The sequence below is a fragment of the Balearica regulorum genome, chromosome 14 (assembly GCF_011004875.1).
Source record: "Balearica regulorum gibbericeps isolate bBalReg1 chromosome 14, bBalReg1.pri, whole genome shotgun sequence".
NCBI lineage: Eukaryota > Metazoa > Chordata > Aves > Gruiformes > Gruidae > Balearica > Balearica regulorum.
In genome coordinates, this window is record NC_046197.1 from 1,064,212 (window position 1) to 1,092,037 (window position 27,826).

At 54.1% G+C, this 27,826-nt stretch overlaps 2 protein-coding genes across 2 annotated transcripts; both read left to right on the forward strand.

Moving 5' to 3' along the window:
* Positions 1–2,746: 2,746 nt before the first annotated feature.
* Positions 2,747–5,610, forward strand: LOC142603869 (protocadherin alpha-3-like). The gene has a single exon (XM_075766630.1). It carries the CDS (start codon positions 2,940–2,942, stop codon positions 5,568–5,570), a length of 2,631 nt encoding a protein of 876 aa, XP_075622745.1. The 5' UTR covers positions 2,747–2,939; the 3' UTR covers positions 5,571–5,610.
* Positions 5,611–15,429: 9,819 nt separating this feature from the next.
* Positions 15,430–18,106, forward strand: LOC142603909 (protocadherin alpha-6-like). Its single transcript, XM_075766885.1, has one exon. The coding sequence runs from the start codon at positions 15,470–15,472 to the stop codon at positions 18,104–18,106; it is 2,637 nt and encodes an 878-aa protein (XP_075623000.1). The 5' UTR covers positions 15,430–15,469.
* Positions 18,107–27,826: the final 9,720 nt, after the last annotated feature.

Below are 27,826 nucleotides of genomic sequence, written 5' to 3' on the forward strand. Positions count from 1 at the left end.
GACTGGAGGTGAGGAAAAGGTTCTTCACTGAGAGGGTGGTCATTCACTGGAACAGCCTCCCCTGTGAAGTGGTCACAGCACCAAGCTCAAGAAGTGCACTGTACAATGGTTTCAAAAGTCTGGCAGAATGTCAGGGTTGGTTTTTTTTCTGTCCGGCAACCCCAGAAGTCTCTGGTAATGTTGAGGGAGAATGTCCCTTAAAAGCAATTCTTCTGTCCTGAAAATGTTTCTTTTCTGAAGAAGCAACCAGTGATGCTACAGGTAAGTCGCTCATACCTAACCATTCCTGTTTAGTTGTGGTATCTCCATGTTGGATCAACGGAATGTTGCCGGGATTGTAATGCCTGTAGGTTTGGACCAGCACAGCCTCAGTGTCCGCTCTTGTTCCTTTGCTGCAAGGTGGCAGGAAGGACGGATGGAGGAGGGACCGCAGTGCGGTTTGTGGAGTGGGTGTGTTGGGAGGCAAGGGGATATTCTCAGTGAAAAATGTGGTGGTGTTCGCTTCATGGCTTTTGTTTGGCTTTATGATGCATGGCTGCTGGTAATGAGTGAGAGGTATTCCATGGGAACTAATGCCCTATGTTGTTCTGGCAGTGCATGCCTGCCAGAATGGGAAAGCAAGAGCTTGTCGTTCAACGTGCAGGTGGGAACTGAGACTGGAAGAATAGGACTTCATTGAGATACATGAAGAGTGCTCAGGAGTTGTGGTTGCCCGCTGCTGTTTCAGGTTTCTTGGTGGATTGTCGTGGTGGTCTGTGATGGGTTTGATTTCTCTAAAGAAACACAGCCCCCCCTGCCCCGTGTGTTGTTTGGACTCTTTGGAGGCTGTTTGCATGGATGTCTAAGTCCCTGGGGCTTGGGGCTGTGTTTCACAGGGTGGTGGGTTCTTTTGTGATGTAGCAGAGCTGTTCCCTGCTGCATGATTGCCTTGCTCTGTTATTTGCTGGGTCCTTGAGAGGCCTGGAGGCCGCACAGTGTGGTCTTCTTCAGGAAGGGCAGGGCAGGGCAGGGGAGGAGGGAGGTGGTGGGGCAGTCTGTCTGTCTTGCACAGGCTGGAGGAAAGCAGGAAGGTTATTACTCATCTGGAGGGCTGGAAGGTGGAAGGGAAGAGGAATGAGAGCTCTTGCCAGAGGGCATGTTGATGCTGTGTGTTGAGTGTGGTGTGGGGATGTACAAACTATTTTTGTAAAGGGGAAAAAGAAGAGAAGAGACAGGGATGGAAGGAGAGGAGAAGGGGAGGCAAGGATAGGGCAGGTCTGAGGCAAAAAAGAAGAAGGAAAAGGAGGAGGGAATAGAAATAAAAATATGTAAGGAAGAGAAACAGGGAGACCAAAAAAGAGAAAGGAGCAAAAAAACCACGAAAATAAGCAGGAAATAAAAAGATGAAAGAAGAAAGAAGGAAGGAAGAGAAAGGAAGGAGGAGACAATAGAGGGGATTACCAGCATGCACCAACATTATCTTTGTACACTGAATGGAGTTGAGGACCTCGGCATCCTCGGTGCTCAAGGACACTGGTCAAGGCTTGATAAAAAGGGATGAGGAAGGGGAGAGAGCTCTTGCCAGAGGGCATGTCCATGCTCCGTTTCGAGAATGAAGTAGGAGAAAGAGGAGAAAGTAGAGAAGGCAGAAAGCAATAATAGAGGGAAAGAAAAGAAACGAAGAACAAAGCAAGGAATAGAGAGAAGGTAAAGAAAGAAAGAAAATATAAATGGGTTTACTAGCATGCAGGGACACTATCACTATACAGAGAAAGGTGATGAGGGAGAGGAAGAAAGGAAGGAAGAGACTAAGGATGGAAGGAAGAGGACAAAGAAGAGAAAAAAGGAGATGACCAGGTTGCTCCAACGTTGCAGCAGAATCACAGAAGGAAATGAAAAAGGCAAGGAAGGAATCTATGCAAGTGAGAAGGAAGCCAGGAAGAAGGCATAGGAAGGGAGGAGGAGTAGGAATGATAGAAGGAAAGAATGGGAGGCCGAGGAAGGAAATGAAGGAACCGAAGGAAAGGAAGGAAATGAAGGAAAAGAAGGAAGAGGATCGACGAGATAACCAGCACGCCCCGACGTTACCTCTGGACGCTGAGCGGAGCTGGTCCCTAACAGCCTCCCCCTTGGTCAGAGTCCCGCGCTCCGGCGCTGATGCCCCGTAATTAGCGCCGATGGCTCCGTCTTTGATGGTGTCCGCCGCGGGGCCGGAGGCGACTGGGGAGGTGCGAGCGGGGGGGAAAGAGAAGGGCAAGGGGAGTAAAGAATGGGGCACGTCAGGGCAAGAAGGGAAAGGAGAAGGAAGAGGAGGAACAGAAAAAAGAAAGACAAGGAGGGAAGATAAGGCAAGAGTGGAAGGCAGAAGAAGGAGAGGAAAAAAGTAGGAATTAAGAAGAGAGAGAAATGAAGAGAGAATGGTAGGAAGAAAGAAAAAAAGAAAGGAAGAAAGATGAAGAGGGAGAGAAAAGAATCTAAGGAAGGAAAAGGAGAAGGAAGAAACGGAAGAAGAAAAAGAGAAGAGAAAAAAAGGAAAGTGAAATGAAAAAAGAATGAGGAGGACGGAAAGAAAGGAAGTAAGGAAGGAATCTCTGCAAACCCAAAGCAAGGAAGGAACGAAAAAGACATAAGGGGGTGAGGCAAGAGGAAGATAAAGGCCAAGAAAGAGTAGAAGGGAAGGAGGAGACGGGAGAGGAGATGAGCAGGACGGGTGCGGAGGCGCGGAGGCGCGGTGGGGAGCGTGTGAGTCGTCGGAGCAGCACACGGTGTCGCTGCAGGCTCAGAAACGGCGGTGAGCGTCTCCGCGGCTCCGCCCCGGTGCGGCGGAGAGCCCGGCTGTGAGCGCGGGGGGGCGGCGCGGTGCGGCGCGGCTCGGGGCGGGCAGTTGAGCGGGTGCGTGCGTGCGTGCGGCGGCGGTGAGCCGTGCGGGGCCCGTGCGGGTGTCGGCGGCGGCGGGGGCGATGGTCGTGTGTTGGGGGCCCGTGTTGCGGGTGCTGGTGCTGCAGGCGGCCTGGGCGCTGGGCGGCGGTCAGGTGCGGTACTCGGTGCCGGAGGAAGCGAAGGCCGGGACGGTGGTGGGCCGGCTGGCGCAGGACCTGGGCCTGGAGGCGGGCGAGGCGGAGGCGCGGCGGCTGCGGCTGGTGGCGCAGGGCCGTCGGGCGAGCGTGGAGGTGAGCGGGGCGAGCGGGGCGCTGGTGGTGAGCTCGCGGCTGGACCGGGAGGAGCTGTGCGGGAAGAGCGCGCCGTGCGCCCTGCGCCTGGAGGTGCTGGTGGAGCGGCCGCTGCGCGTCTTCCACGTGGAGCTGGAGGTCACCGACATCAACGACAACGCCCCGCTCTTCCCCGCCGCACGCAAAAACCTCAGCATCGCGGAATTCACCACGCTGCCGGGGTCTCGGTTCCCGCTGGAGGGCGCGTCGGATGCCGATGTCGGAGCCAACGCGCAGCTCTCCTATACACTCAGCCCCAGCGAGCACTTCTCTCTGGATTTGCATCGTAGTGAAGGATATCGAGAATCTCTGTTTTTGGTGCTCTCGAAAGCTCTGGACCGCGAGACGATGCCTGTGCACCGTTTGGTGGTGACGGCGAGTGACGGGGGCCGTCCGCCGCTGACGGGCACGGTGGAGCTGGTGATCTCGGTGCTGGACGCCAACGACAACGCGCCCCAGTTCAACCAGTCGGTGTATAAAGTGCAGCTGCAGGAGAGTGCTGCGGAGGGGACGCTAGTGGCGCGGGTGAACGCCACGGATCCGGACGAGGGAAGCAATGGCGAAGTGTTGTTCATTGCGAGCAATGCTTTTCCGGTAAAGGGATTAAATCTCTTCATTTTAAATCCGAAGACCGGCGAGATCCGTCTCACAGGCGCCCTGGACTTCGAAGACGTTCGTTCGTACGAGATGCAAATCGAAGCGACAGATAAGGGGACGCCGCCTTTGTCGGGTCACTGCAAGGTGGTGGTGGAGGTGCTGGACGTGAACGACAACGCGCCGGAGGTGTGGGTGACGTCGCTGTCGGTGCCGGTGCCGGAGGACGCGGCGGCGGGGACGGTGGTGGCGCTGCTGAGCGTGTCGGACCGGGACTCGGGGGCGAACGGGCGGGTGCGCTGCGCGGTGTGGCCGGCGTCGCCGTTCGGGCTGGTGGCGACGTTCGCGGGCTCGTACTCGCTGGTGCTGCGGGAGGCGCTGGACCGGGAGCGGGTGTCGGAGTACGAGGTGGAGGTGCGGGCGGAGGACGGCGGGTCGCCGCCGCTGCGCGCCAGCCGCGGGGTGCGCGTGCCGGTGTCGGACGTGAACGACAACGCGCCGTCGTTCGCGCAGGCCGTGTACACGGTGCTGGCGCGGGAGAACAACGCGGCGGGCGCGGAGCTGGCGCGGCTGTGGGCGCGGGACCCGGACGAGGCGGGCAACGGTCGGGTGAGCTACTCGGTGGCGGAGGGCGTCATCGGGGGCGCGTCGTCGGGCGTGGCGCGTCGCCCGGCGTCGAGCTACGTGTCGGTGGACGCGGAGAGCGGTCGGCTGTGGGCGCTGCAGCCGTTGGACTACGAGGAGCTGCAGGTGCTGCAGTTCGAGGTGCGGGCGGTGGACGCGGGGGAGCCGCCGCTGTGCGGCAACGCCACGGTGCAGCTGTTCGTGGTGGACGAGAACGACAACGCGCCGGCGCTGCTGCCGCTTGCGGGCGGGGGTGCGGGCGTCGGGGCCGCGGGCGAGGCGGCGTCGGGGCCGGTCTCGGGGGCGCTGTGGGCGTGGGCGGCGTGGGGGGCGCCGGCGGGGCAGGTGGTGGCGAAGATCCGCGCGGTGGACGCGGACTCGGGCTACAACGCGTGGCTGCGCTACGAGCTGTGGGAGCCGCGGGGGAAGGGCCCGTTCCGCGTGGGGCTGTACAGCGGCGAGGTGAGCACGGCGCGGGCGCTGGAGGAGGCGGACGGCCCGCGGCAGCGGCTGGTGATCGTGGTGCGGGACCACGGGGAGCCGGCGCGCTCGGCCACGGCCACGCTGAGCGTGTCGCTGGTGGAGGGCGCCGAGGCGGCGCTGGCGGCCGCGGGCTCGTCGTCGTCGTCGTCGTCGCCGGGGGCGGGGGCGGGGCTGCGGCCGGCGGAGGGCGGCGCGGCGGCGGCGGCGGCGGCGACGAACGTGTGGCTGGTGGTGGCCATCTGCGCGGTGTCGAGCCTGTTCCTGCTGGCGGTGGTGCTGTACGGGGCGTCGCGGTGGGCGCCGCGGGCGGCCGTGCTGTCGGGGCCCGGGCCGGCGACGCTGGTGTGCGCCAGCGAAGTGGGGAGCTGGTCGTACTCGCAGCGCCAGAGCCGGAGCCTGTGCGTGGCGGACGGCGCGGGCAAGAGCGACCTGATGGTTTTCAGCCCCAACTTCCCGCCGCCGCCGCCCGGCCCCGCGGCGAAGGAGACGCAGCCGGAGCCGCCCGCTCTGCTGGACACGGTCAGTGGCCCTCCCTTCCTCGCCCCTTCCTCGCCCCTTCTTCCTCTCCCGACGCCCCTTGGCCCGACGCCCCCTTGTCGTCCGCGCCCTGGGCAGGCGCTGGTGGGAGCCGGGCTCGGCCCCCGTGGGCGTGCGGGCGGTGGGTGCTTGGCGGGTGCTTAAGGATCTGAATGGCGCCTTTGCAGCTGCCTTCGCGTCCTTGCCGGAGACCCCCATGCTCTTGCTTTGGTGAAAAAAGAAGGAAAGGTATTGCCGCAGCCAGCAGCCGTTACCGTCCGCAGCGGGGGTTTGCTGCTCTGGCTGTGAGTTGTTCTGCAGTGTATTTAAATCCCTGCCGATTGCGATGAGAGGCGCCACGGCACTAGCTTTCAAGAGGCTATTGCTTGCTGGCATGTAGCATTTGCACCCGAGCTTCCAGGAGGAGTACTACGGAGGCAGGCTGTGGTGGTGACAGTCCCCCAAACACTATTTGTCATAGATGATTTGGGTGGAAAGGATCTTAAAGCTCATCTAGTTCCACCTCCCCTGCCGTGGGCCATCACTAGACCAGGTTGCTTAAAGCCCCGTCTGACCTGGCCTTGAGAACTTTTTTGTTTTAAATTCTTTTTTATTGATTACTATCTTTCCTGACTGTGGCTGGTGTGTGTATAAGATATGGTTTCCTGATGAGAACTCTGTCCTCCTCCTCTTTGATTCTTCTCTGCAAGAGATGTGATTCAAGCTGATAACCAAGACTTTACACCCTGGCATAATTTCCCGAGTTTTACTCGCTTGACAGGTTTATTGTGAAAGTAGGGAAGTCAATGTGGACTTTTCCTATGGTGTTTTTCCATGTACGTTGTACTTGATGGAATAGTGCTAGGGCAGAGGAGTGCAAGCCAAGGCACATGTTAGAAACAGGAGATTTCTTTTTCTTTTCATGCTCCCCCTGTCTCCCAGGTTGTGGATTGGTGTTCCTGACCAGAGAAGTAGCGTGAAATATGCTGGCCTGTTTTGATGCCCTTTCAATGTTTGTGTCAACAGCCACATCATTTCAAAAGTCATGGAAATCTTCTTTTTATTGAAAACAAACAATCAAACCGCCAAAACTCAAAACCAAGGAACTGCCCCTCCCTAACAAAACCCAGTCAACTTCTCCGACACACTTGGTATCATCCCTTGCGGTGCTGTGCTCATCAACATTTTGTTTTTTCCCTCAGTGTATGAAATAATTCCATTGCTGTTTAGCGCTGTCGTGGCATCACCTTCAGAAAGAGTCTTGCTCCCAGGCGTGCCTCATTTCCATCTGAGACAGCTGAAGCTTTGTCAGATGTGAAGGGTCAGGTGCAGTGAGTCTGGGGGACACTGTGTATGTGATACCTCTGTGTGTTTTTGTGGTGCTCTCGTTGCTGGGAAGGGTAAGAAAAGTCAGATTGAGCCTTGACGTAGGAAAGGAAACGGGCCTGTCGCAGAGGTGAATGTGGCAGTCGCCTGGCCCTTACCTGATGTGAAGGGTGACCTTGATCAGTGGGAAGAGTTGTCTGTGGAACTGGAAGTCCTTGGAGAGACCATGGGCCATGTCCCAAGAAGACAAGCATGGGAGATGATGTGCTTGTCTTGAGAACACGTGTGTGGGAGTGGGGAATGGAGGCTGCCTAGAGGACAGCCTGAAGGGAGGATGGGCATGGAGTGTTCTTGCCCTGGCTCCTTTTGCAGGCTGCAAGTGTCTGGATTTGGAGGCCGCCTGGATCTTGAGATAGTGTGTTATATTGAAATGCCCACAGTGTCATCTGAGGTTATGAATATGTCGTCCATTGTGTTGCTGTGTTCCTGACGTAGGCGATGTGTTGGTAAGAAGGGGTGACATGCAGACTGTGGAATACTGTCTGATGAACATCTTCACTGCTGTTTTGGGAGAGGTGGTGTGGGTGGGTAGAGCTTCATCCTGCTGTCCTTATGTTGTGGTGGGCATCTGCAGGAGTTTCCGCAGCCATTGATGTTGCCATGATGGTTTCTTGATCCTCGTCAGGGGAGGTAAGGAGGAGGGTGTGACCTTTGGGCGCCCGACTTCTCCTGCTTGTGCACTTGCACAGGTGGCCTCAGTAGAGATGCTGTGTCCTCTTGTCAGTGTTAACTCATTCTGCTAGGTGCATGTACATGCCAAGCCCTGCACAGTAGCCCAGCTCAGGTGTTCTATGGTACAAATTCTCCCACCCAACTGATACTGTGCGTGCCCTTTGCTTCAGCGTTTGGTGTGGTTCTCTCCAAGCAGAAATTGCTTGTGGACTGGGACCAGAGCTGCCACAGCTCTAATCAAAGAATCTTTTAAAGCGCTAATGTGCAGCTCTGTGGTGTTTCCATTTGAGATTCCTGAAAAGGCAAAAGGATTCAGGGTGAAGTTCATGCATCTGGGAGGATTCTGCCAGACAGTGTGTGGCTTTGCAGCCCTCCATATGTTCTTTGTTCGAATCGTGTGGGAAGGTGAGGATGTGCAAAGGCCTGGGTCATGCTTAGAACAGAGTTTAGAGCTGGAGCATGCTATTGTGTTGGAGCAATGTCTGGGTCCTGTGACAGCATTCCGGCAAGTGGCAGCGAGGAGGGCCTGGGCATGTGTCATGGGGAGGGTGAGTCTGAGCGGGGGACAGTCTTGTCTGATGGAAATGGAGATGCTGGGTAGAACATGGCCTGTGTCATTGGGGAAGAAGTGGAGAATGTCTGCTTAGCTGTGGAGATGCCATTTCCCGTGGCGTGGGATAGAGCATGCCAGTAGAAAACCTTGAGAAGAGGCCCAGCGCACAGGGCTACTTTCCCGCGATCCTCTCAGGACCTCCAGAAGTTCGGCATATCTCAGGGTGCTGTTGTTCTTTGTAGTATTTCTGCTTGTGAAGACATCTACCACGCATGACTTTAATCACTAGGTTTTGATGTGGGATGTTGTTGGTCACACAGCAGTTTTTCCACGTTTGGATCATGCTGCCAGCCCTCTCTGAAACTCTCTTTGGTTACCTCTGTGCTCTTACTCTCGCGAGGCAGGGGAAGGAGTACTCTCTGTATTCAAGATGTTGGCAAACCTTGCATTTCAGTACAGCAGAACAGCGCCGCTTTGGTTTTCTTCTCTCCTCTCACCAAAACCCCCCACCCTTTTGGTTTTGCCTTGTCTCTCATTGTCAATGTGTTGGTAACAGTGGATGAGATGCGGGCTGCTGAATTTTGGCAGCTGTCAGGTGGCAGGTGTTGGGTGCTTTCCCGTCGTTGTGGGGGATGGCTTTTCCACTCTCTGGAGCCAAATTTGACGTTAAAAAAGTGTCCTCAGCTTTCAAGTCTTTTTCATATCTTCCCTGTGATGCATCAAGGGCACTATGCACTCTCCAGTTTTTACAGAACCTGAGTAATTTTTTTCTGCCCAGCTTCCCCAGAAACAGTTTTTATCCTTGAAAACCAGTTCTCCTGTCTTGAAAATATTTCTTATTCTGAAGAAGCAACCAGTGATGCTACAGGTAAGTCACTTCAGACATAAAGTGGATGTGTTTGCGAGACAGATGTACTTTTGTTCCTGTCTGGTTGTGGCGTCTTTATGTTGGATCAACCAAATGTTGCCTAGATTGTAATGCCTGTAGGTTTGGACCAGCACAGCAGCACTGCCTGCTCTCCAGGCACAGCGTGAGCAGGCGGCAGCAAGGACAGATGGAGGATGGACCCCAGTGCATTTCTTTGACTGGATGTGTTGGTCATCGAGGAGATGTTCTCATTAAAAAATGTTGTGGTGTTTCCTTCATGGCTTTTGTTTCACTATGTGGCATGCGGATCATGTTAATGGTGGGGAGGTATTCCAAGGGGGCTAAATCCCTTGGGTAAGAAGGTTCTTGGTGTGCTATTCTGACAGTCCATGCCTGCCAGAATGGGAAAGCAAGAGCCTGACATTCAGCATCTTCATAGCTCTTGACATAGCGCTTCATCAAAGTATATGAAGAGTGCGCTCTCTCTGCAGTGGAGCTGTAGTTGCTTGGTGCCTTTTCAGCCTTCTTGGAGGATTGTCATACCGTCTGTGATGGGTTTGAGTTTCCGAAGGAAAGACTCCTCTGCATTGCTTGGCGTCTTTGAGGCTGTTTGCATGGATGTCCAAGTACCTGGGGCACTTGGAGTGGCACTCGTAGAGTGTGGTCTTCTTCATGAAGGGAAGGGGCAGGGGCAGTCTGTCTGTCCATCTTTCATAGACTGGAGGAAAGCATGAAGGGTGTTCCTTCCAGGGAAGAGGAATGAGAGCTCTTGCCAGAGGGCGTGTCAGTGCTTCATGTCAAGCTTCCTGTCAAGCATGGTGTGGTCATTTAGAGAAAAATTTGATAAAGGAGACAGAAAAGTAGACTTGTATTCCTTGCCAGAGAAGTGGCACGATGTACGCTGGCCTGTTTTGATGTTCTTTCAGTATTGGTACCAGCAGGCACAACATATAAAATCCTCAGACGTTTTTTATGTTATTTAAAACCCCCAAATAACAAAACCCACCAAAACAAACAAAAACCCCAAACCCATATCAAATTGTCCTGTGCAGTATATATCATCCATTGGAGTTCCGTGCTCATAGAAATTTGGGTTGTTCTCTCGCAGCACAAAACCAATGCCATTGCCATTGGAGCTGCCCTGACATCACTTTTAGAAAGCGTACTGCTCTCCAGTGTGTAACATTTCCATCTGAGATAGCTGAAGCATTGCCAAACGTGAAGGATCAGCTGCAGTGAGTCTGCTGGACACGGTGTGTGTGTGTTTTTGTGATGCTCTCATTGATGGGACGGGTCTATAATATAAAGTCGGACTGAGCCTTGAGTTTGGAAATGTAACGGTGTCATGTCCTAGAGGTGAATGTGGCAGTGGCCCTGAGTAGGGCCTGGCCATCTCTTGGTGTGAAGGGTGACCATGAGCAGTGGGAAGAGTTGCGTGCAGGAATTTGAAATCCTTGGGAAGACCATGGGTGATGTCATAAGAAGACATGGTGTGCTAGCAAGATCCTTCAGTGTGCTCCACAATGTGCTGAGTACACTGGAACACATTTGAAACATCTCTATACAAATGCGTGGAGCGTGAGGAATGAAGAAGAGGAGCTAGAAGCTTTGCCCCAGTCCCAGAGCTACAACATCATTGATGAAACCTGGTGGGATGATCCTGTGACAGGTGTGCTGTGATGGATGATTATAGGCTCTTGTGGAGGGATAGGCAGGTCAGGTGAGGTGGGGTGGTGGTGCTGTGTTTAAGGGAGGACTTGGATTGTATGGAGCTTGCAGTTGGCGACGACACGGTTGAGCGCCGCTGGGTAGGGATTAAGGGAAAAGCAACTAAGGCGGATGTTGTTGTGGGAGTCCACTATCAACCACCCAGCCAGGATGACCACACCAATGAATTATTCCAGAAGGAATTAAGGGCTATCCCTAGATCAGCTGCCCGTGTCCTTTTGTGTGATTTTAACATCCCAGCGGTCAGCTGGGAATATCATGCAGCAGACACAAGCAGGTGCAGGAAATTCCTGCAGCATGTTGAAGATAACTTCTTGGTGTAGGTACTAAGGGAGCTGCCCAGAAAAGGTGCCCTCGTGGCTTTGTTGTTTGTACGCAGAGAAGTAGTCGTGCGTAAAGTGGTGATTGGTGGCTGTCTTGGTCACGGTGACCGTGAAGTAGTTGCGTTTCAAGTTGTTGGCCACAGGAGAAGAACTGTCAGCAGAACTTTGGCCCTGGATGTGGGGAGAGCAGACTTTGGGCTGCTGAAGGAGATCAGGAGGTCAGTGAGGTCCCCTGGGAATCTGCTTTTGAAAGTGTTTGGGTCCATGGATACTGGTCACTTTGCAGGAGCCATCTCTTAAGAGCGCAGGAGCAGGCAATTCCAAAGCATTGGGAGTCAAGCAAGTGGGGTGGAAGGGTGGGTTGGCTAGGCAGGGATCTTCCTCCAGAACTAAATTGAGAAAGGAAATTGTATGGACATTGGAAGCAAGGACAGGTGACATGGGAGGACTACAGAGATGTGTGGCCAAAGCTTGATGAGATTTCAAGCTGGCCAGCACTGTGAAGGAGAACAAAAAGGGCTTTTTAAAATATGTTAACAGTAAAAGGAGGATCAGAGAGAACGTCAGTCCGTTACTTGATGAGGTCGGTCACCTCACAAATTGGGATGTAGACAAAGCAGAGATGTTGAATGCCACCTTCACCTCTGTCTTTAACACCAAGGATGGGCCCTGGGACCGGCGGAGCCCTGTGTTGGAAGGCTGTGACTGGGGCAATGATAAACTCCCAGCCAACTCTGAACATGTTTGAGACTTGCTGCTGCAGCTGGAGGCACATGAGTAAATGGGGTTAGATCAGGCTGGCGGCCAGTCGCCAGTGGGATGCCACAGGGCTCAATTTTAGGGCCAGGGCTCTTTATAGTTTCTAGAAATGATCTGTATGTAGGAGTTGAATGTACATTAAGTTGTCCAATGCTTCTAAATTAGGAGGAGCTGTGGACAGCATGGAGGGTAGAGAGGCCTTTCAGAGAGATCTGGATAGACTAGAGCGCTGGGCAATCACCAGCCATATGAAATTTAACAAGAGCAAATGCTGGATTCTGCACCTGTGGCGGGGTAATCCTGGGGTAATCCCCGAATAGAAACTGGGGATTGAGAGGCTGGAGAGCAGCCCTGTGGAAAGCCATCTGGGGTTTTGGGTTGATGGCCAGTTGAGAAGGAGTCAACAGTGTGTCCTGGCAGCCAGAAGGGCCAACCGTATCCAGGGGTGCATCAAACACAGCATTGCTAGCTGTTCAAGGGAGGTGATTGTCCCACTCTGCACTGCACTGGTGCGACCCCTCCTCGAGTACTGTGTGCAGTTGTGTGTGCCTCAATATAAGAAGGAGATCGAACTATGATAGCGTGTCCATGGTAGGGTGAGCAAGATGGTGAAAGGTCTTGAGGGGCAAGACTTATGAGGAGGGTCTGAGGTTACTTGGCTTGTTGAGCTTGGAGAAGAGAAGGCTGAGGGGTGACCTCATCGCAGTCTACAATGTTCTCCAGGGGTGCAGCCAAGGGGGAGGTGCTGATCTCCTCCTCTCTCTGATGACCATTGATAGGACAGAAGGAAATGGTAGGAAGCTGCGTCAGGGGAAGTTTAGACTGGACGTGAGGAAAAGGTTCTTCACTGAGAGGGTGGTCATTCACTGGAACAGCCTCCCCTGTGAAGTGGTCACAGCTCCAAGCTCAAGAAGTGAACTGTACAATGGTTTCAAAAGTCTGGCAGAATGTCAGGGTTGGTTTTTTTTTTCTGTCCGGCAACCCCAGAAGTCTCTGGTAATGTTGAGGGAGAATGTCCCTTAAAAGCAATTCTTCTGTCCTGAAAATGTTTCTTTTCTGAAGAAGCAACCAGTGATGCTACAGGTAAGTCGCTCATACCTAACCATTCCTGTTTAGTCGTGGTACCTCCATGTTGGATCAACGGAATGTTGCCGGGATTGTAATGCCTGTAGGTTTGGACCAGCACAGCCTCAGTGTCCGCTCTTGTTCCTTTGCTGCAAGGTGGCAGGAAGGACGGATGGAGGAGGGACCGCAGTGTGGTTTGTGGAGTGGGTGTGTTGGGAGGCAAGGGGATATTCTCAGTGAAAAATGTGGTGGTGTTTGCTTCATGGCTTTTGTTTGGCTTTATGATGCATGGCTGCTGGTAATGAGTGAGAGGTCTTCCTTGGGAACTAATGCCCTGTGTTGTTCTGGCAGTGCATGCCTGCCAGAATGGGAAAGCAAGAGCTTGTCGTTCAACGTGCAGGTGGGAACTGAGACTGGAAGAATAGGACTTCATTGAGATACATGAAGAGTGCTCAGGAGTTGTGGTTGCCCGCTGCTGTTTCAGGTTTCTTGGTGGATTGTTGTGGTGGTCTGTGATGGGTTTGATTTCTCTAAAGAAACACAGCCCCCCCTGCCCCGTCTGTTGTTTGGACTCTTTGGAGGCTGTTTGCAGGGATGTCTAAGTCCCTGGGGCTTGGGGCTGTGTTTCAGAGGGTGGTGGGTTCTTTTGTGATGTAGCAGAGCTGTTCCCTGCTGCATGATTGCCTTGCTCTGTTATTTGCTGGGTCCTTGAGAGGCCTGGAGGCCGCACAGTGTGGTCTTCTTCAGGAAGGGCAGGGCAGGGCAGGGCAGGGGAGGAGGGAGGTGGAGGGGCAGTCTGTCTGTCTTGCACAGGCTGGAGGAAAGCAGGAAGGTTTTTACTCATCTGGAGGGCTGGAAGGTGGAAGGGAAGAGGAATGAGAGCTCTTGCCAGAGGGCATGTTGATGCTGTGTGTTGAGTGTGGTGTGGGGATGTACAAACTATTTTTGTAAAGGGGAAAAAGAAGAGAAGAGACAGGGATGGAAGGAGAAGAGAAGGGGAGGCAAGGATAGGGCAGGTCTGAGGCAAAAAAAGAAGGGAGAGAAGGAAAAGGTGAAGGAAAGACAAAAAAAGATGAAAGGAAGAGAAAAAAGAGATGAAGAAAGAGAAAGCAGAAAAAAACAGAGGAAGGAATGAAAGAGAGAGGAAGATGGGGAAGAAAAGCACTGTATGCAAGGAAAAATCAAGGAAGAAGGGAAGAGAAAGGAAGGAAGAGACAATAGAGGCGATTACCAGCATGCACCAACATTATCTTTGTACACAGAATGGAGGTGAGGACCTCAGCATCCTCGGTGCTCAGGGACACTGGTCAAGGCTTGATGAAAAGGGATGAGGAAGGGGAAAGAGGTCTTGCCAGAGGGCATGTCCATGCTCCGTTTCGAGAATGAAGTAGGAGAAAGAGGAGAAAGTAGAGAAGGAAGGAAGAATAGCGGGAAAGAAAAGAAACGAAGAACAAAGCAAGGAATAGAGAGAAGGTAAAGAAAGAAAATATAAATGAGTTTACTAGCATGCAGGGACACTATCACTATACAGAGAAAGGTGATGAGGGAGAGGAAGAAAGGAAGGAAGAGACTAAGGATGGAAGGAAGAGGACAAAGAAGAGAAAAAAGGAGATGACCAGGTTGCTCCAACGTTGCAGCAGAATCACAGAAGGAAATGAAAAAGGCAAGGAAGGAATCTATGCAAGTGAGAAGGAAGCCAGGAAGAAGGCATAGGAAGGGAGGAGGAGTAGGAATGATAGAAGGAAAGAATGGGAGGCCGAGGAAGGAAATGAAGGAACCGAAGGAAAAGAGGGAAATGAAGGAAAAGAAGGAAGAGGATCGACGAGATAACCAGCACGCCCCGACGTTACCTCTGGACGCTGAGTGGAGCTGGTCCCTAACAGCCTCCCCCTTGGTTAGAGTCCCGCGCTCCGGCGCTGATGCCCCGTAATTAGCGCCGATGGCTCCGTCTTTGATGGTGTCCGCCGCGGGGCCGGAGGCGACTGGGGAGGTGCGAGCGGGGGGAAAGAGAAGGGCAAGGGGAGTAAAGAATGGGGCACGTCAGGGCAAGAAGGGAAAGGAGAAGGAAGAGGAGGAACAGAAAAAAGAAAGACAAGGAGGGAAGATGAGGCAAGAGTGGAAGGTAGAAGAAGGAGAGGAAAAAAGTAGGAATTAAGAAGAGAGAGAAATGAAGAGAGAATGGTAGAAAGAAAGAAAAAAAGAAAGGAAGAAAGATGAAGAGGGAGAGAAAAGAGTCTAAGGAAGGAAAAGGAGAAGGAAGAAACGGAAGAAGAAGAAGAGAAAAAAAGGAAAGTGAAATGAAGATAGAATAAGGAGGACGGAAAGAAAGGAAGTAGGGAAGGAATCTCTGCAAACCCAAAGCAAGGAAGGAACGAAAAAGACATAAGGGGGTGAGGAAAGAGGAAGATAAAGGCCAAGAAAGAGTGGAAGGGAAGGAGGAGACGGGAGAGGAGATGAACAGGACGGGTGCGGAGGCGCGGAGGCGCGGTGGGGAGCGTGTGAGTCGTCGGAGCAGCACACGGTGTCGCTGCAGGCTCAGAAACGGCGGTGAGCGTCTCCGCGGCTCCGCCCCGGTGCGGCGGAGAGCCCGGCTGTGAGCGCGGGGGGGCGGCGCGGTGCGGCGCGGCTCGGGGCGGGCAGTTGAGCGGGTGCGTGCGTGCGTGCGGCGGCGGTGAGCCGTGCGGGGCCCGTGCGGGTGTCGGCGGGGGCGATGGTCGTGTGTTGGGGGCCCGTGTTGCGGGTGCTGGTGCTGCAGGCGGCCTGGGCGCTGGGCGGCGGTCAGGTGCGGTACTCGGTGCCGGAGGAAGCGAAGGCCGGGACGGTGGTGGGCCGGCTGGCGCAGGACCTGGGCCTGGAGGCGGGCGAGGCGGAGGCGCGGCGGCTGCGGCTGGTGGCGCAGGGCCGTCGGGCGAGCGTGGAGGTGAGCGGGGCGAGCGGGGCGCTGGTGGTGAGCTCGCGGCTGGACCGGGAGGAGCTGTGCGGGAAGAGCGCGCCGTGCGCCCTGCGCCTGGAGGTGCTGGTGGAGCGGCCGCTGCGCGTCTTCCACGTGGAGCTGGAGGTCACCGACATCAACGACAACGCCCCGCTCTTCCCCGCCGCACGCAAAAACCTCAGCATCGCGGAATTCACCACGCTGCCGGGGTCTCGGTTCCCGCTGGAGAGCGCGTCGGATGCCGATGTCGGAGCCAACGCGCAGCTCTCCTATACACTCAGCCCCAGCGAGCACTTTAGAATAGAGGAAGAAAACAGTGACTCGCGCAGTAAATCCCTGTTTTTGGTGCTCTCGAAAGCTCTGGACCGCGAGACGATGCCTGTGCACCGTTTGGTGGTGACGGCGAGTGACGGGGGCCGTCCGCCGCTGACGGGCACGGTGGAGCTGGTGATCTCGGTGCTGGACGTGAACGACAACGCGCCCCAGTTCAACCAGTCGGTGTATAAAGTGCAGCTGCCGGAGAGCGCTGCGGAGGGGACGCTGGTGGCGCGGGTGAACGCCACGGATCCGGACGAGGGAATATATGGAGAAGTGGTTTATGAAATTGATACTTTTGTTCCTGCATCTGCCGTGGATGTATTCAGCATCGATGCGAGCAGCGGGGAGATCAGACTTAGAGGCCCCCTGGACTTTGAGACAGTTACTTTCTACGACGTACACGTTAAGGCGAAAGATAAGGGGACGCCGCCTTTGTCGGGTCACTGCAAGGTGGTGGTGGAGGTGCTGGACGTGAACGACAACGCGCCGGAGGTGTGGGTGACGTCGCTGTCGGTGCCGGTGCCGGAGGACGCGGCGGCGGGGACGGTGGTGGCGCTGCTGAGCGTGTCGGACCGGGACTCGGGGGCGAACGGGCGGGTGCGCTGCGCGGTGTGGCCGGCGTCGCCGTTCGGGCTGGTGGCGACGTTCGCGGGCTCGTACTCGCTGGTGCTGCGGGAGGCGCTGGACCGGGAGCGGGTGTCGGAGTACGAGGTGGAGGTGCGGGCGGAGGACGGCGGGTCGCCGCCGCTGCGCGCCAGCCGCGGGGTGCGCGTGCCGGTGTCGGACGTGAACGACAACGCGCCGTCGTTCGCGCAGGCCGTGTACACGGTGCTGGCGCGGGAGAACAACGCGGCGGGCGCGGAGCTGGCGCGGCTGTGGGCGCGGGACCCGGACGAGGCGGGCAACGGTCGGGTGAGCTACTCGGTGGCGGAGGGCGTCGTCGGGGGCGCGTCGTCGGGCGTGGCGCGTCGCCCGGCGTCGAGCTACGTGTCGGTGGACGCGGAGAGCGGTCGGCTGTGGGCGCTGCAGCCGTTGGACTACGAGGAGCTGCAGGTGCTGCAGTTCGAGGTGCGGGCGGTGGACGCGGGGGAGCCGCCGCTGTGCGGCAACGCCACGGTGCAGCTGTTCGTGGTGGACGAGAACGACAACGCGCCGGCGCTGCTGCCGCTTGCGGGCGGGGGTGCGGGCGTCGGGGCCGCGGGCGAGGCGGCGTCGGGGCCGGTCTCGGGGGCGCTGTGGGCGTGGGCGGCGTGGGGGGCGCCGGCGGGGCAGGTGGTGGCGAAGATCCGCGCGGTGGACGCGGACTCGGGCTACAACGCGTGGCTGCGCTACGAGCTGTGGGAGCCGCGGGGGAAGGGCCCGTTCCGCGTGGGGCTGTACAGCGGCGAGGTGAGCACGGCGCGGGCGCTGGAGGAGGCGGACGGCCCGCGGCAGCGGCTGGTGATCGTGGTGCGGGACCACGGGGAGCCGGCGCGCTCGGCCACGGCCACGCTGAGCGTGTCGCTGGTGGAGGGCGCCGAGGCGGCGCTGGCGGCCGCGGGCTCGTCGGCGGCGGCGGCGGCGGCGGCGGGGGCGGGGGCGGGGCTGCGGCCGGCGGAGGGCGGCGCGGCGGCGGCGGCGGCGGCGGCGACGAACGTGTGGCTGGTGGTGGCCATCTGCGCGGTGTCGAGCCTGTTCCTGCTGGCGGTGGTGCTGTACGGGGCGTCGCGGTGGGCGCCGCGGGCGGCCGTGCTGTCGGGGCCCGGGCCGGCGACGCTGGTGTGCGCCAGCGAAGTGGGGAGCTGGTCGTACTCGCAGCGCCAGAGCCGGAGCCTGTGCGTGGCGGACGGCGCGGGCAAGAGCGACCTGATGGTTTTCAGCCCCAACTTCCCGCCGCCGCCGCCCGGCCCCGCGGCGAAGGAGACGCAGCCGGAGCCGCCCGCTCTGCTGGACACGGTCAGTGGCCCTCCCTTCCTCGCCCCTTCCTCGCCCCTTCTTCCTCTCCCGACGCCCCTTGGCCCGACGCCCCCTTGTCGTCCGCGCCCTGGGCAGGCGCTGGTGGGAGCCGGGCTCGCCCCCCGTGGGCGTGCGGGCGGTGGGTGCTTGGCGGGTGCTTAAGGATCTGAATGGCGCCTTTGCAGCTGCCTTCGCGTCCTTGCCGGAGCCCCCCCACCCCCCCCCCCCGGCTGTTGTTTTGCGGTAAAAATAAAAAAATGTATTGCCGCAGCCAGCAGCAGTTACCATCCGGTCTTTCAATATTTGTGTCAAACCCAAAACCGAATTACTGCTCCTCTCCCAAAAAGCCCAAATGAAACTCTCCTGCACAGTCCATGTCATCCATTATGGTGCTGTGCTCATGAACATTTTAGTTTTTCCCTCAGAGCATGAAATCAATGCCATTGCCATTTAGAGCTGTCCCGACATCACCTTCAGGAAGAGTATTGCTGCCAGGTCAGCCACATTTCCGTCTGAGACAGCTGAAACTTTGTCAAACGTGAAGGGTGAGGTGCAGTGAGTCTGGGCGGCACCGTGTATGTGATACCTCTGTGTGTTTTTTGTGGTGCTCTCATTGATGGAAGGGTCTGTAAAAGTCGGATTGAGCCTTGGGTTGGGAAATGAAACAGTGGCATGTCACCGAGTTGAATGTGGGAGTGGCACTGAGTAGTGGCTGGCCACCTCTTGGTGTGAAGGGTGACCTTGAGCAGTGGGAAGAGTTGTCTGTGGGAACTGGAAATCCTTGGCAAGACCGTGGGCCCTATGGAGGCATTGTGAAAGTTTGGAAGGTGGTGTGGACTTTCCCTGTGTTCTTTTCCCAGTATGTTGTAATGGTATGGGGTAGTACGAAGTGTTCACAGCGAGAGTGTGACCCAAGGCAGGTGTTACAAACGGGGGTTTTCTTTTTCTCCTCCCCCTCCCCTGCCCGTGTTATGAACTTGCATTCCTGGCTGGACAGGTGGCTTCATGTACACTGGCCTGTGTTGAAATTGCTGAAGCATTGCAGTCCTGAAGGGTCAGCTGCAGAGAGTTTTCCATACACTGTGTATGGGATACCATCTGTATGGTTTTTTCAGTGGTGCTTTCATTGATGGGAAAGGTCTACATAAGCTGGAGTGAGCCTTGAGGTGGGAAAGGAAGCTGTGGCATGTGGCGAGGTGAATGTGGCAGTGTCGCTGAGTAGGGCTAGGCCATTTCCTGATGTGAAGAGTGACCTTGAGCAGTGGGAAGACTTGTCTGCGGGGACTGGAAGTCCCTGGGAAGACCATGGGCCATGTCATAAGAAGACAAGAATGGGAGATGATGTGCTTGTCTTGAGAAGACATGTCTGGGAGTGGGGAATGGAGGATGCCTAGAGGAAAGCATGAGGCAGGATGGGCATGGAGTGCTCCTGCCCAAAATCCTTCCTCAGGCTGCAAGGGTCTGGATTTGGAGGCCTTCTGGATCTTGAGATAGTGTGTGGTATTGAAATGGCCACAATGGGCTTTGAGGTTAGGAATATCTCGCACCAGAGACAATCCCTTGTGGTGCTGCCTTCCTGACGTAGGAAATGTGTTTCCTAAGAGTTGGTGAGATGCAAACTGATGAACCTTTTGCTCCTTGTTGGGAAAGGTGTTGTGGGAGAGTAGCGCTTCAATCTGCTTCCTTTATGTTGTGGTGGGCATCTACCGGAGCTTGCACAGCCTTTGATGCTGCCATGATGGTGCTGTGATCCTCCTCAAGCAAGATTTGTAAAGGGAGGTAAGGAGGAGGGTGTGACCTTTGGATGCTCCACTTCCCCTACTTATGCACAGCTGTCCTGACGCCGTCTGTACGAATAGATGTGTAACATCTCAAATGTTATCAGAGGTCCCCGATGTGTAACATTTCCATGTGAGATAGCTGAAGCCTTGCAAAACAGGAAGGGTGAACTAGAGAGATTGTGCTGAACACTGTGTATGTGATGCCATCGTATGGGTTTTTTTCATCATGTTCTCATTGATGGGAACAGTTGTGGACTTGGGCTCCTGGCCAGAGAAGCGGTGTGATATATGCTGGCCTTTTTGATTTCTTTCAATATTTGCATCAGCAGCCACACGCTTACAGAAGCCCCAAGAATCCTTCATTTTAAACAACAAACAACCCCAACCAACCAACCAACCAACCAACCAAAAACCCCTGATATGAAATCCCCAAAGCCACGTTCTCCTGCAGCATCGATATCACCCATTAGATCGGGTGCTTGTCAACGTTTAGGTTGTTCTTTCACAGCATGAAATCTATGCCATTGCCATTTAAACACCTTCAGAAAGAGTAGAGTGTCTGCTGGACACAGTCCATATATACCGTCCCTACGTTTTTTTGTGGTGTTCTTATCGATGGGAAGGGTCTACAAAAGCTGGAGTGAGCCCTGAGGTGGGAAAGGAAGCCATAGCATGTTGCAGAGGTGAATGTGGCAGTGGCACTGAGTAGGGCCTGGCCATTTCCTCACATGAAGGGTTTGATATGGAGACCGCCTGGATCTTGAGGTAGTGTGTGGTATTGGAATGCCCACAATGTCTTTTGAAGTTATGACTGTCTCACACAGAAGACAGTCCCTTATGTTGCTGACTGCATGATGTAGGCGATGTGTTGGTAAGAGGGCATGAAATGCAGACTGTGGAATACTGTTGGATGAACATTTTCCCTCTTGCTTTGGGAAAGTTGTTGTGGGAGGGTAGCACTTCCCCCCTGCTGTCCTTGTGTAGTGTTGGGCATGTATAGCAGCTTTCCACGGCTGTTGATCTTGCCATGATGGACCCTTGTTCGTCCTCAGGCAGGATTTTTAAGGGCAGATGTAGAGGGCGGTGTAATCTTTTTGCTCTTGTCTTCCCCTGCTTGTGCACTTGCATAGTCAGCCTCGGTAGAGACGGCGTGTCATGTCACGCACGGCTCGTTGTGATATTTGGGCGTATGCACCAAACCTTGCACAGCAGCCCAGCTCTGGTGTTCTACCGTAGATGTTCTCCCACCCAGCTGAGATTGTGAGCGCAACTGCACTTCAGCATTTGGTGTGGTTCTGTCCAAGAATAAGATTTCTGTGAACTGGGATCAGAGCTCTCACAAGTCCAGTCACAGATTCTTTAACAACTCCATTTCTATTTGAAATTGCTGAAAAGGCGCAAAGCATCCAGGTATCTGAGAGGACTCTAAGAGTCACACAGAGTGGGTTTGTAGCGCTCCATATATTCTTTGTGATAATCATAGGATCATAGAATGGTTTGGATTGGAAGGGACCTTAAAGATCATGTAGTTCCAACCCTCCTGCTGCGGGCAGGGACACCCTCCACTAGACCATGTTGCCCAAAGCCTCATCCAACCTGGTCTTAAAACGCTTCCAGGGATGGGGCATCCACAACCTCTCTGGGCAACCTGTGCCAGTACCTCACCACTCTAAGAGTAAAGAATTTCTTTCTAACATCTAATCTGAATCAACCCTCCTTCAGCTTAAACCCATTCCCCCTTGTCCTGTCACTACACTCCCTGATGAACAGTCCTTCACCATCTTTCCTGTAGGCCGCCTTCAGGTACTGGAAGGCCACAATTAGATCTCCCTGGAGCCTTCTTTTCTCCAGGCTGAACAATCCTAACTCTCTCAGCCTGTTGTCATAGGAGAGGTGCTCCAGCCCTCTGATCAGCTTCATGGCCCTCCTCTGGACTCTCTCCAACAGCTCAGTGTCTCTCCTGTACTGGGCACCCCAGAGCTGAACGCAGTAGTCCAGGTGGGGTCTCACAAGAGTGGAGTAGAGGGGCAGGATCACCTCCCTCGACCTGCTGGTCACAGCTCTTTTGATGCAGCCCAGAACACGGTTGGCTTTCTGGGCTGCAAGTGCACAGAAGTTGAGCTTCCCATCAATCAATACCCCCAAGTCCTTCTCCTCGGGGCTGCTCTCAATCCATTCCTCGCCCAGCCTATAGTCACGCTTGGGATTGCGCCGACCCACGTGCAGGACCTTGCACTTGGCCTTGTTGGACTTCATGCGGTTCGCATGGTCCCACCTCTCCAGCCTGTCAAGGTCCCTCTGGATGGCATCCCTCCCCCGCAGCGTGTTGACCACACCACACAGCTTGGTGTCATCAGCAAACTTGCTGAGGGTGCACTCGATCCCATTGTCCATGTCACCGACAAAGATGTTGAACAGTGCCGGTCCCAGTACCGACCCCTGAGGAACGCCACTTGTCACTGTTCTCCACTTGGACATTGAGCCATTGACCACAACTCTTTGAGTGCGACCGTCCAGCCAATTCCTTATCCACCGAGTGGTCCATCCATCGAATCCATGTCTCTCTAATTTAGAGACAAGGATGTCATGCGGGACAGTGTCAAATGCCCTGCACAGGTCCGGGTAGATGACATCAGTTGCCCTTCCCTTATCCACCGATGCTGTAACCCCATCATAGAAGGCCACCAAATTTGTCAGGCACGACTTGCCCTTAGTGAAGCCATGTTGGCTGTCACCAGTCACCTCCTTATTTTCCATGTGCCTGAGCATAGTCTCCAGGAGGGTCTACTCCATAATCTTGCCTGGCACAGAGGTGAGACTGGCTGGCCTGTAGTTCCCTGGGTCTTCCTTTTTACCCTTCTTAAAGATGGGGCTTATGTTCCCCCTCTCCCAGTCAGCGGGAACTTCGCCAGACTGCCAGAACTTCTCAAATATGATGGAGAGTGGCCTGGCCATTTCATCCGCCAGTTCCCTCAAGACGCGCAGATGCATCTCATTAGGTCCCATGGACTTGTGCACCTTCAGGTTCCCTAAATATTCCTGAACCTGATCTTCTCCTACAGTGGGCGGTTCTGCATTCTCCCAGTCCCTGCCTTCTGCGACCTGGGCAGTGTGGCTCAAGCATTTGCCAGTGAAGACTGAGGCAAAGAAGTCATTGAATACCTCAGCCTTCTCCATATCCTGGCTAACCAGGTCACCCGTTTTGTTCCGGAGGGGACCCACGTTTTCGCTCATCCTCCTTTTCTCACTAACATACCTAGAGAAGCTTTTCTTGTTGTCCTTGACATCCCTGGCCAGACTAATTTCTGTCCGGGCTTTGGCTTTCCTAACCTGCTCCCTGGCTGCTCGGACAGTTTCTCTGTATTCTTCCCAGGCTACCTGCTCCTGCTTCCACCTTCGGTAGGCTTCCTTTTTTTGTTTGAGTTTTTCATGAGGGAAGGTGAGGATGTGGAAAGGCCTGGGTCACACTCAGAGAGGCTTTTAGAGCTGGGTGTTGTGGTTTTACCCCAGCCAGCAGCTGAGCACCACACAGCCACTCGCTCGCTCCCCCCCATCGGGATGGGGGAGAGAACTGGAAAAGTTAAAGTGAGAAAACTTGTGGGTTGAGATAAAGACAGTTGAATAGGTAAAGCAAAAGCTGCACACACCAGCAAAGCAAAGCAAGGAATTCATTCACCACTTCCCATGGGCAGGCAGGTGTTCAGCCATCTCCAGGAAAGCAGGGCTCTGTCACGCGTAACGGTTATGTGGGAAGACAAACGCCATCACTCTGAATGCTGCCACTCCCCCCTTTCTCTTTCCCCAAGCTCCTTATAAACTGAGCATGACGTCATATGGTATGGAATATCCCTTTGGTCAGTTTGGGTCACCCGTCCTGTCTGTGTCTCCTCCCAACTTCTTGTGCACCCCGAGCCATCCCGCTGGCAGGGCGGTGCGAGAAGCAGAAAAGGCCTTGGCTCTGTGTAAGCACTGCTCAACCATAGTCCCTAGAACAAAAACATCTCTATATTATCAACGCTGTTTCCAGCACAAATCCAAAACATATCCCCACGCTAGCTACTATGAAGAAAATTAACCCTCTCAGCTGAAAGCAGGACACTGGGGCATGGTCTTGTGGTGGAGCAATGTCTGGGTATTGTGGCGGTGATGATGCTGAGTGGCACTGAGTAGGGCCTGGGCATGCATCACGGGGTGGGTGGCCTTGAGCGGGGGAGAATCTTGCCTGAGGGAAATGGAGATGCTGGGTAGAACACAGTCTGTGTCATTGGGGAGGAAACGGAGAGTGTCTGCTTCTCCGGAGATCTCATTTCCCATTGCATAAAATAGAGCATGACAGCAGAAAACCTTGAGAAGAGTCCCAACATGCAGTGCTACTGGCCTGGGATCCTGTCAGGACCTCCAGAAGTTCTGCATATCTTTGCATCCCTGTCTCTGTGGTATTCCTGCCAGATGTGATGACATCTGTCATACTTGCTTGTAATCACTTTTGTTTGGATCTGGAATGTTGTTGGTCTAACAGAAAGTTTTCCAAATTTGGATCATGCTGCCACCCTTCCCTCCTTGGTTATCATCTGCCTTGCTGGGGAGGGGAAGAAGTGCTCTCCATATTGGAGATGTTGTCAAACCTGGCGTTTCAGTATGGTGGGATGGGAATCACTGATTCTCTTCTCTTCTCTTCTCTTCTCTTCTCTTCTCTTCTCTTCTCTTCTCTTCTCTTCTCTTCTCTTCTCTTCTCTTCTCTTCTCTTCTCTTCTCTTCTCTTCTCTTCTCTTTGCAAAAACTCACACCCCTTTGTTTTTTCTTCTGTTAAGCTGGCAGTGTGTTGGTAATATTGGATGTGATGCAGACCGCTGAATTTTGGCAGCTGTCAGGCAGCAGAGATTCAGGTGGTTTGCCATCAGTGTGGGGGGGACACATTTTCCACTCTCCTGAGCTGAGCTTGATGTTGAGAGAATGCCCTTAGCTTTCATGTCTCCCTCTTGCTTCCCTTGTGATAGACGTGTGTAAGGGAGCAGGGTGCACTCTCCAGCGTTTTCAAGGCTTTGGCAGAACATGAGTATTTTTTTTTCTTTTGTGTCCAGCTCCCCCAGCAATCTCTATCTTTTCACACTGAGTGAAATCATCCTTTGATCCAGTTCTTCTGTCTCGATGGGGTTTTTTATTACTTTGATTAAGCAACGAGTGATGCTACAGGGAAGTGACTCATACCTAAGGAAGATGTATTTTGAGAAACAGATGCACTGTTACTCCTGTTTAGTTGTGGTGTCTTCATGTTGGATGGTTTGAAGGTTGCCTGGCTTGTAGTGACTGTAGCTTTGGACAAGCAAAGCACCATTGCCTGCTCTTGTTCCTTTCCTGCTGCTTCCAGGCCCAGTGTGATCAGGCAGCAAGAAGCACGGCTGGTGGAGGGACTGCAATGCATTTCGTGGAGTGAATGTGTTGGGAGGCAAGGGGATGTTCTCAGCTGAAATGTCATGGTGTTAGCTTCACGGCTTTTGTTTAGCTGCGTGATGGGTGGATCCTGCTGATGAGGAGAGGTATTCCATGGGGATTAACGGTCATGGGTGCCGAGGTTCTTGGTGTGTTGTTGTGGCAGAGCATGCCTGCCTGAAAGGGAAAGCAAGAGCCTGACATTCATTGTGCAGGTGGAAAATGAGGCCAGAAGAATTAAGATATATGAAGAGTGCTTGGGAGCTGTGGTTGCCTCGTGCTTCTTCAGCCTTCATGGATTGTTGTGCTGCTCTGTTTTGGGTTTAAGCTCCCACGGGAAAGACTCCCTTGTGTTGTTTGGAGTCACTGGAGCCTGTTTGCACAGATGTCCAAGTACCTGGGTCTTGGGCTTTTGTTTCCGAGGGTGGTGGATTTTGTACCGATGCAGCAGAGCTGTTCTTTGCCATATGATCACCTTGCTCTGTTATTTGCTGGGCCCTTGAGTGGAACGGAGGCTGAAGACTGAAGGAGGCCTCCTTCCTGAAGGGATGAGAAGTTGCATGTGGATGGGTGGGAGGAAAGCAGGAAGGTTGTTCTCTGTCTAGAGGGATGGAAGGTAGAAGGGAAGAGGAATGAGAGCTCTTGCCAAAGGGCATGTCTGTACTCCATGGCGAGTGTGGTGGTGACCTTTTAAAAATATTTTGGTAACAGGAAAATGAATGGAAGATACAAGGATGTGAGTCGAAGAGAATGGGAGGGGGGAATAAGGTGGGGCAAAACAGAATAACAACAACAAAGAAACAAAGGAGAGAGGAAGGAAGAGGAAAAGGCAGAAAGAAGGGAAGGAATCCATGCAAGCAAGAGGGAAGCAAACAAGAAAGAAAGAAGATTCACCGAGGTTATCCCTACATGCTGAATGGAGTTGAGGACCAAGGATGCCAAGGGACACTGTGTAAGGATTGATGAAATGCAGTGAGGAAGAGGAAGGATAGCTCTTGCCTGAGGGTATTTCCATGTTTCATGGTGAGTGTGGTGTAGACAATTAAAAAACATTTTGGTAAAGGAAAAAAAGAAGAGACGAGGATGGAAACAGAAGAGGAGGGGAGGCAAAGATAGGGCAGGGCATGAAAGAAAAAAGGAGTAGATGGAAAAGGAAAAGGAAAAGGGGGGGAGAGGAAGGAAGAGAGAAAAGAAGAGAAAGGAAGAAGGAAAGAGAAATATGGAGCAAAAGAAAGAAGGAAAGGATGGAATCTATGCCACTAAGAAGGAAGCAAGGAAGGAAGAACAAAAGAAAGACAGGAGAGAAGGGAAGGAAGAGACGACGGAGGATATTACCAGTATGCACTGACAGTATCTTGACACAGTGACAGGAGTGGAGGACCTCGGCATCCTCGGTACACGGGGACACTGAGTAAGGCTTGTGGAAGAATGGTGAGGAAGAGGAGTGAGAGCTCTTGCTTGAGGGAAGACGCATGCTTCATTACAAGTGTGCAGTAGATATTTCAAAAACGTTTTGGTTAAGAAGAACAAGAAAAGAAGAGGCAACACGGAAAGAGGTTAGGATGCAAATATGAGGCGATTAGGGGAAGGGAAGGGAAGAGAAGAGAAAGGAGAAGAGAAGAGAGAAGAGAAAAGAGAAGAGAAGAGAGAAGAGAAAAGGAGAAAGAAGCAGCAGGAACAGAAAGGGCAGAGAAAAGAGCAGATAAAGAAAAAAAGAGTATGGCAGAAAGGAAAAAATGGGAGAAGGGAAGGAAGAAGAAAATGAAAGAATTTGTGGAAGTGAAAAGAAAGAAAGGAAGAAAGAAGAGACGACAGAGGACACGGACCGACGTTACGCCTGGACGCTGAGCGGAGCTGGTCCCTAACAGCCTCCCCCTTGGTTCGAGTCCCGCGCTCCGGCGCTGATGCCCCGTAATTAGCGCCGATGGCTCCGTCTTTGAGGGTGTCCGCCGCGGGGCCGGAGGCGACTGGGGAGGTGCGAGCGGGGGGAAAGAGAAGGGCAAGGGGAGTAAAGAATAGGGCACGTCAGGGCAAGAAGGGAAAGGAGAAGGAAGAGGAGGAACAGAAAAAAGAAAGACAAGGAGGGAAGATGAGGCAAGAGTGGAAGGTAGAAGAAGGAGAGGAAAGAAGTAGGAATTAAGAAGAGAGAGAAATGAAGAGAGAATGGTAGGAAGAAAGAAAAAAGAAAGGAAGAAAGATGAAGAGGGAGAGAAAATAATCTAAGGAAGGAAAAGGAGAAGGAAGAAACGGAAGAAGAAAAAGAGAAGAGAAAAAAAGGAAAGTGAAATGAAAAGAGAATGAGGAGGACGGAAAGAAAGGAAGTAAGGAAGGAATCTCTGCAAACCCAAAGCAAGGAAGGAACGAAAAAGACGTAAGGGGGTGAGGCAAGAGGAAAATAAAGAAGGCCAAGAAAGAGTGGAAGGGAAGGAGGAGACGGGAGAGGAGATGAGCAGGACGGGTGCGGAGGCGCGGAGGCGCGGTGGGGAGCGTGTGAGTCGTCGGAGCAGCACACGGTGTCGCTGCAGGCTCAGAAACGGCGGTGAGCGTCTCCGCGGCTCCGCCCCGGTGCGGCGGAGAGCCCGGCTGTGAGCGCGGGGGGGCGGCGCGGGGCGGCGCGGCTCGGGGCGGGCAGTTGAGCGGGTGCGTGCGTGTGTGCGTGCGTGCGGCGGCG

Coding starts and splice junctions, on each gene's coding strand:
- LOC142603869 (XM_075766630.1), top strand. CDS start 2,940: ATGGTCGTGTGTTGGGGGCCCGTGTTGCGGGTGCTGGTGCTGCAGGCG.
- LOC142603909 (XM_075766885.1), top strand. CDS start 15,470: ATGGTCGTGTGTTGGGGGCCCGTGTTGCGGGTGCTGGTGCTGCAGGCG.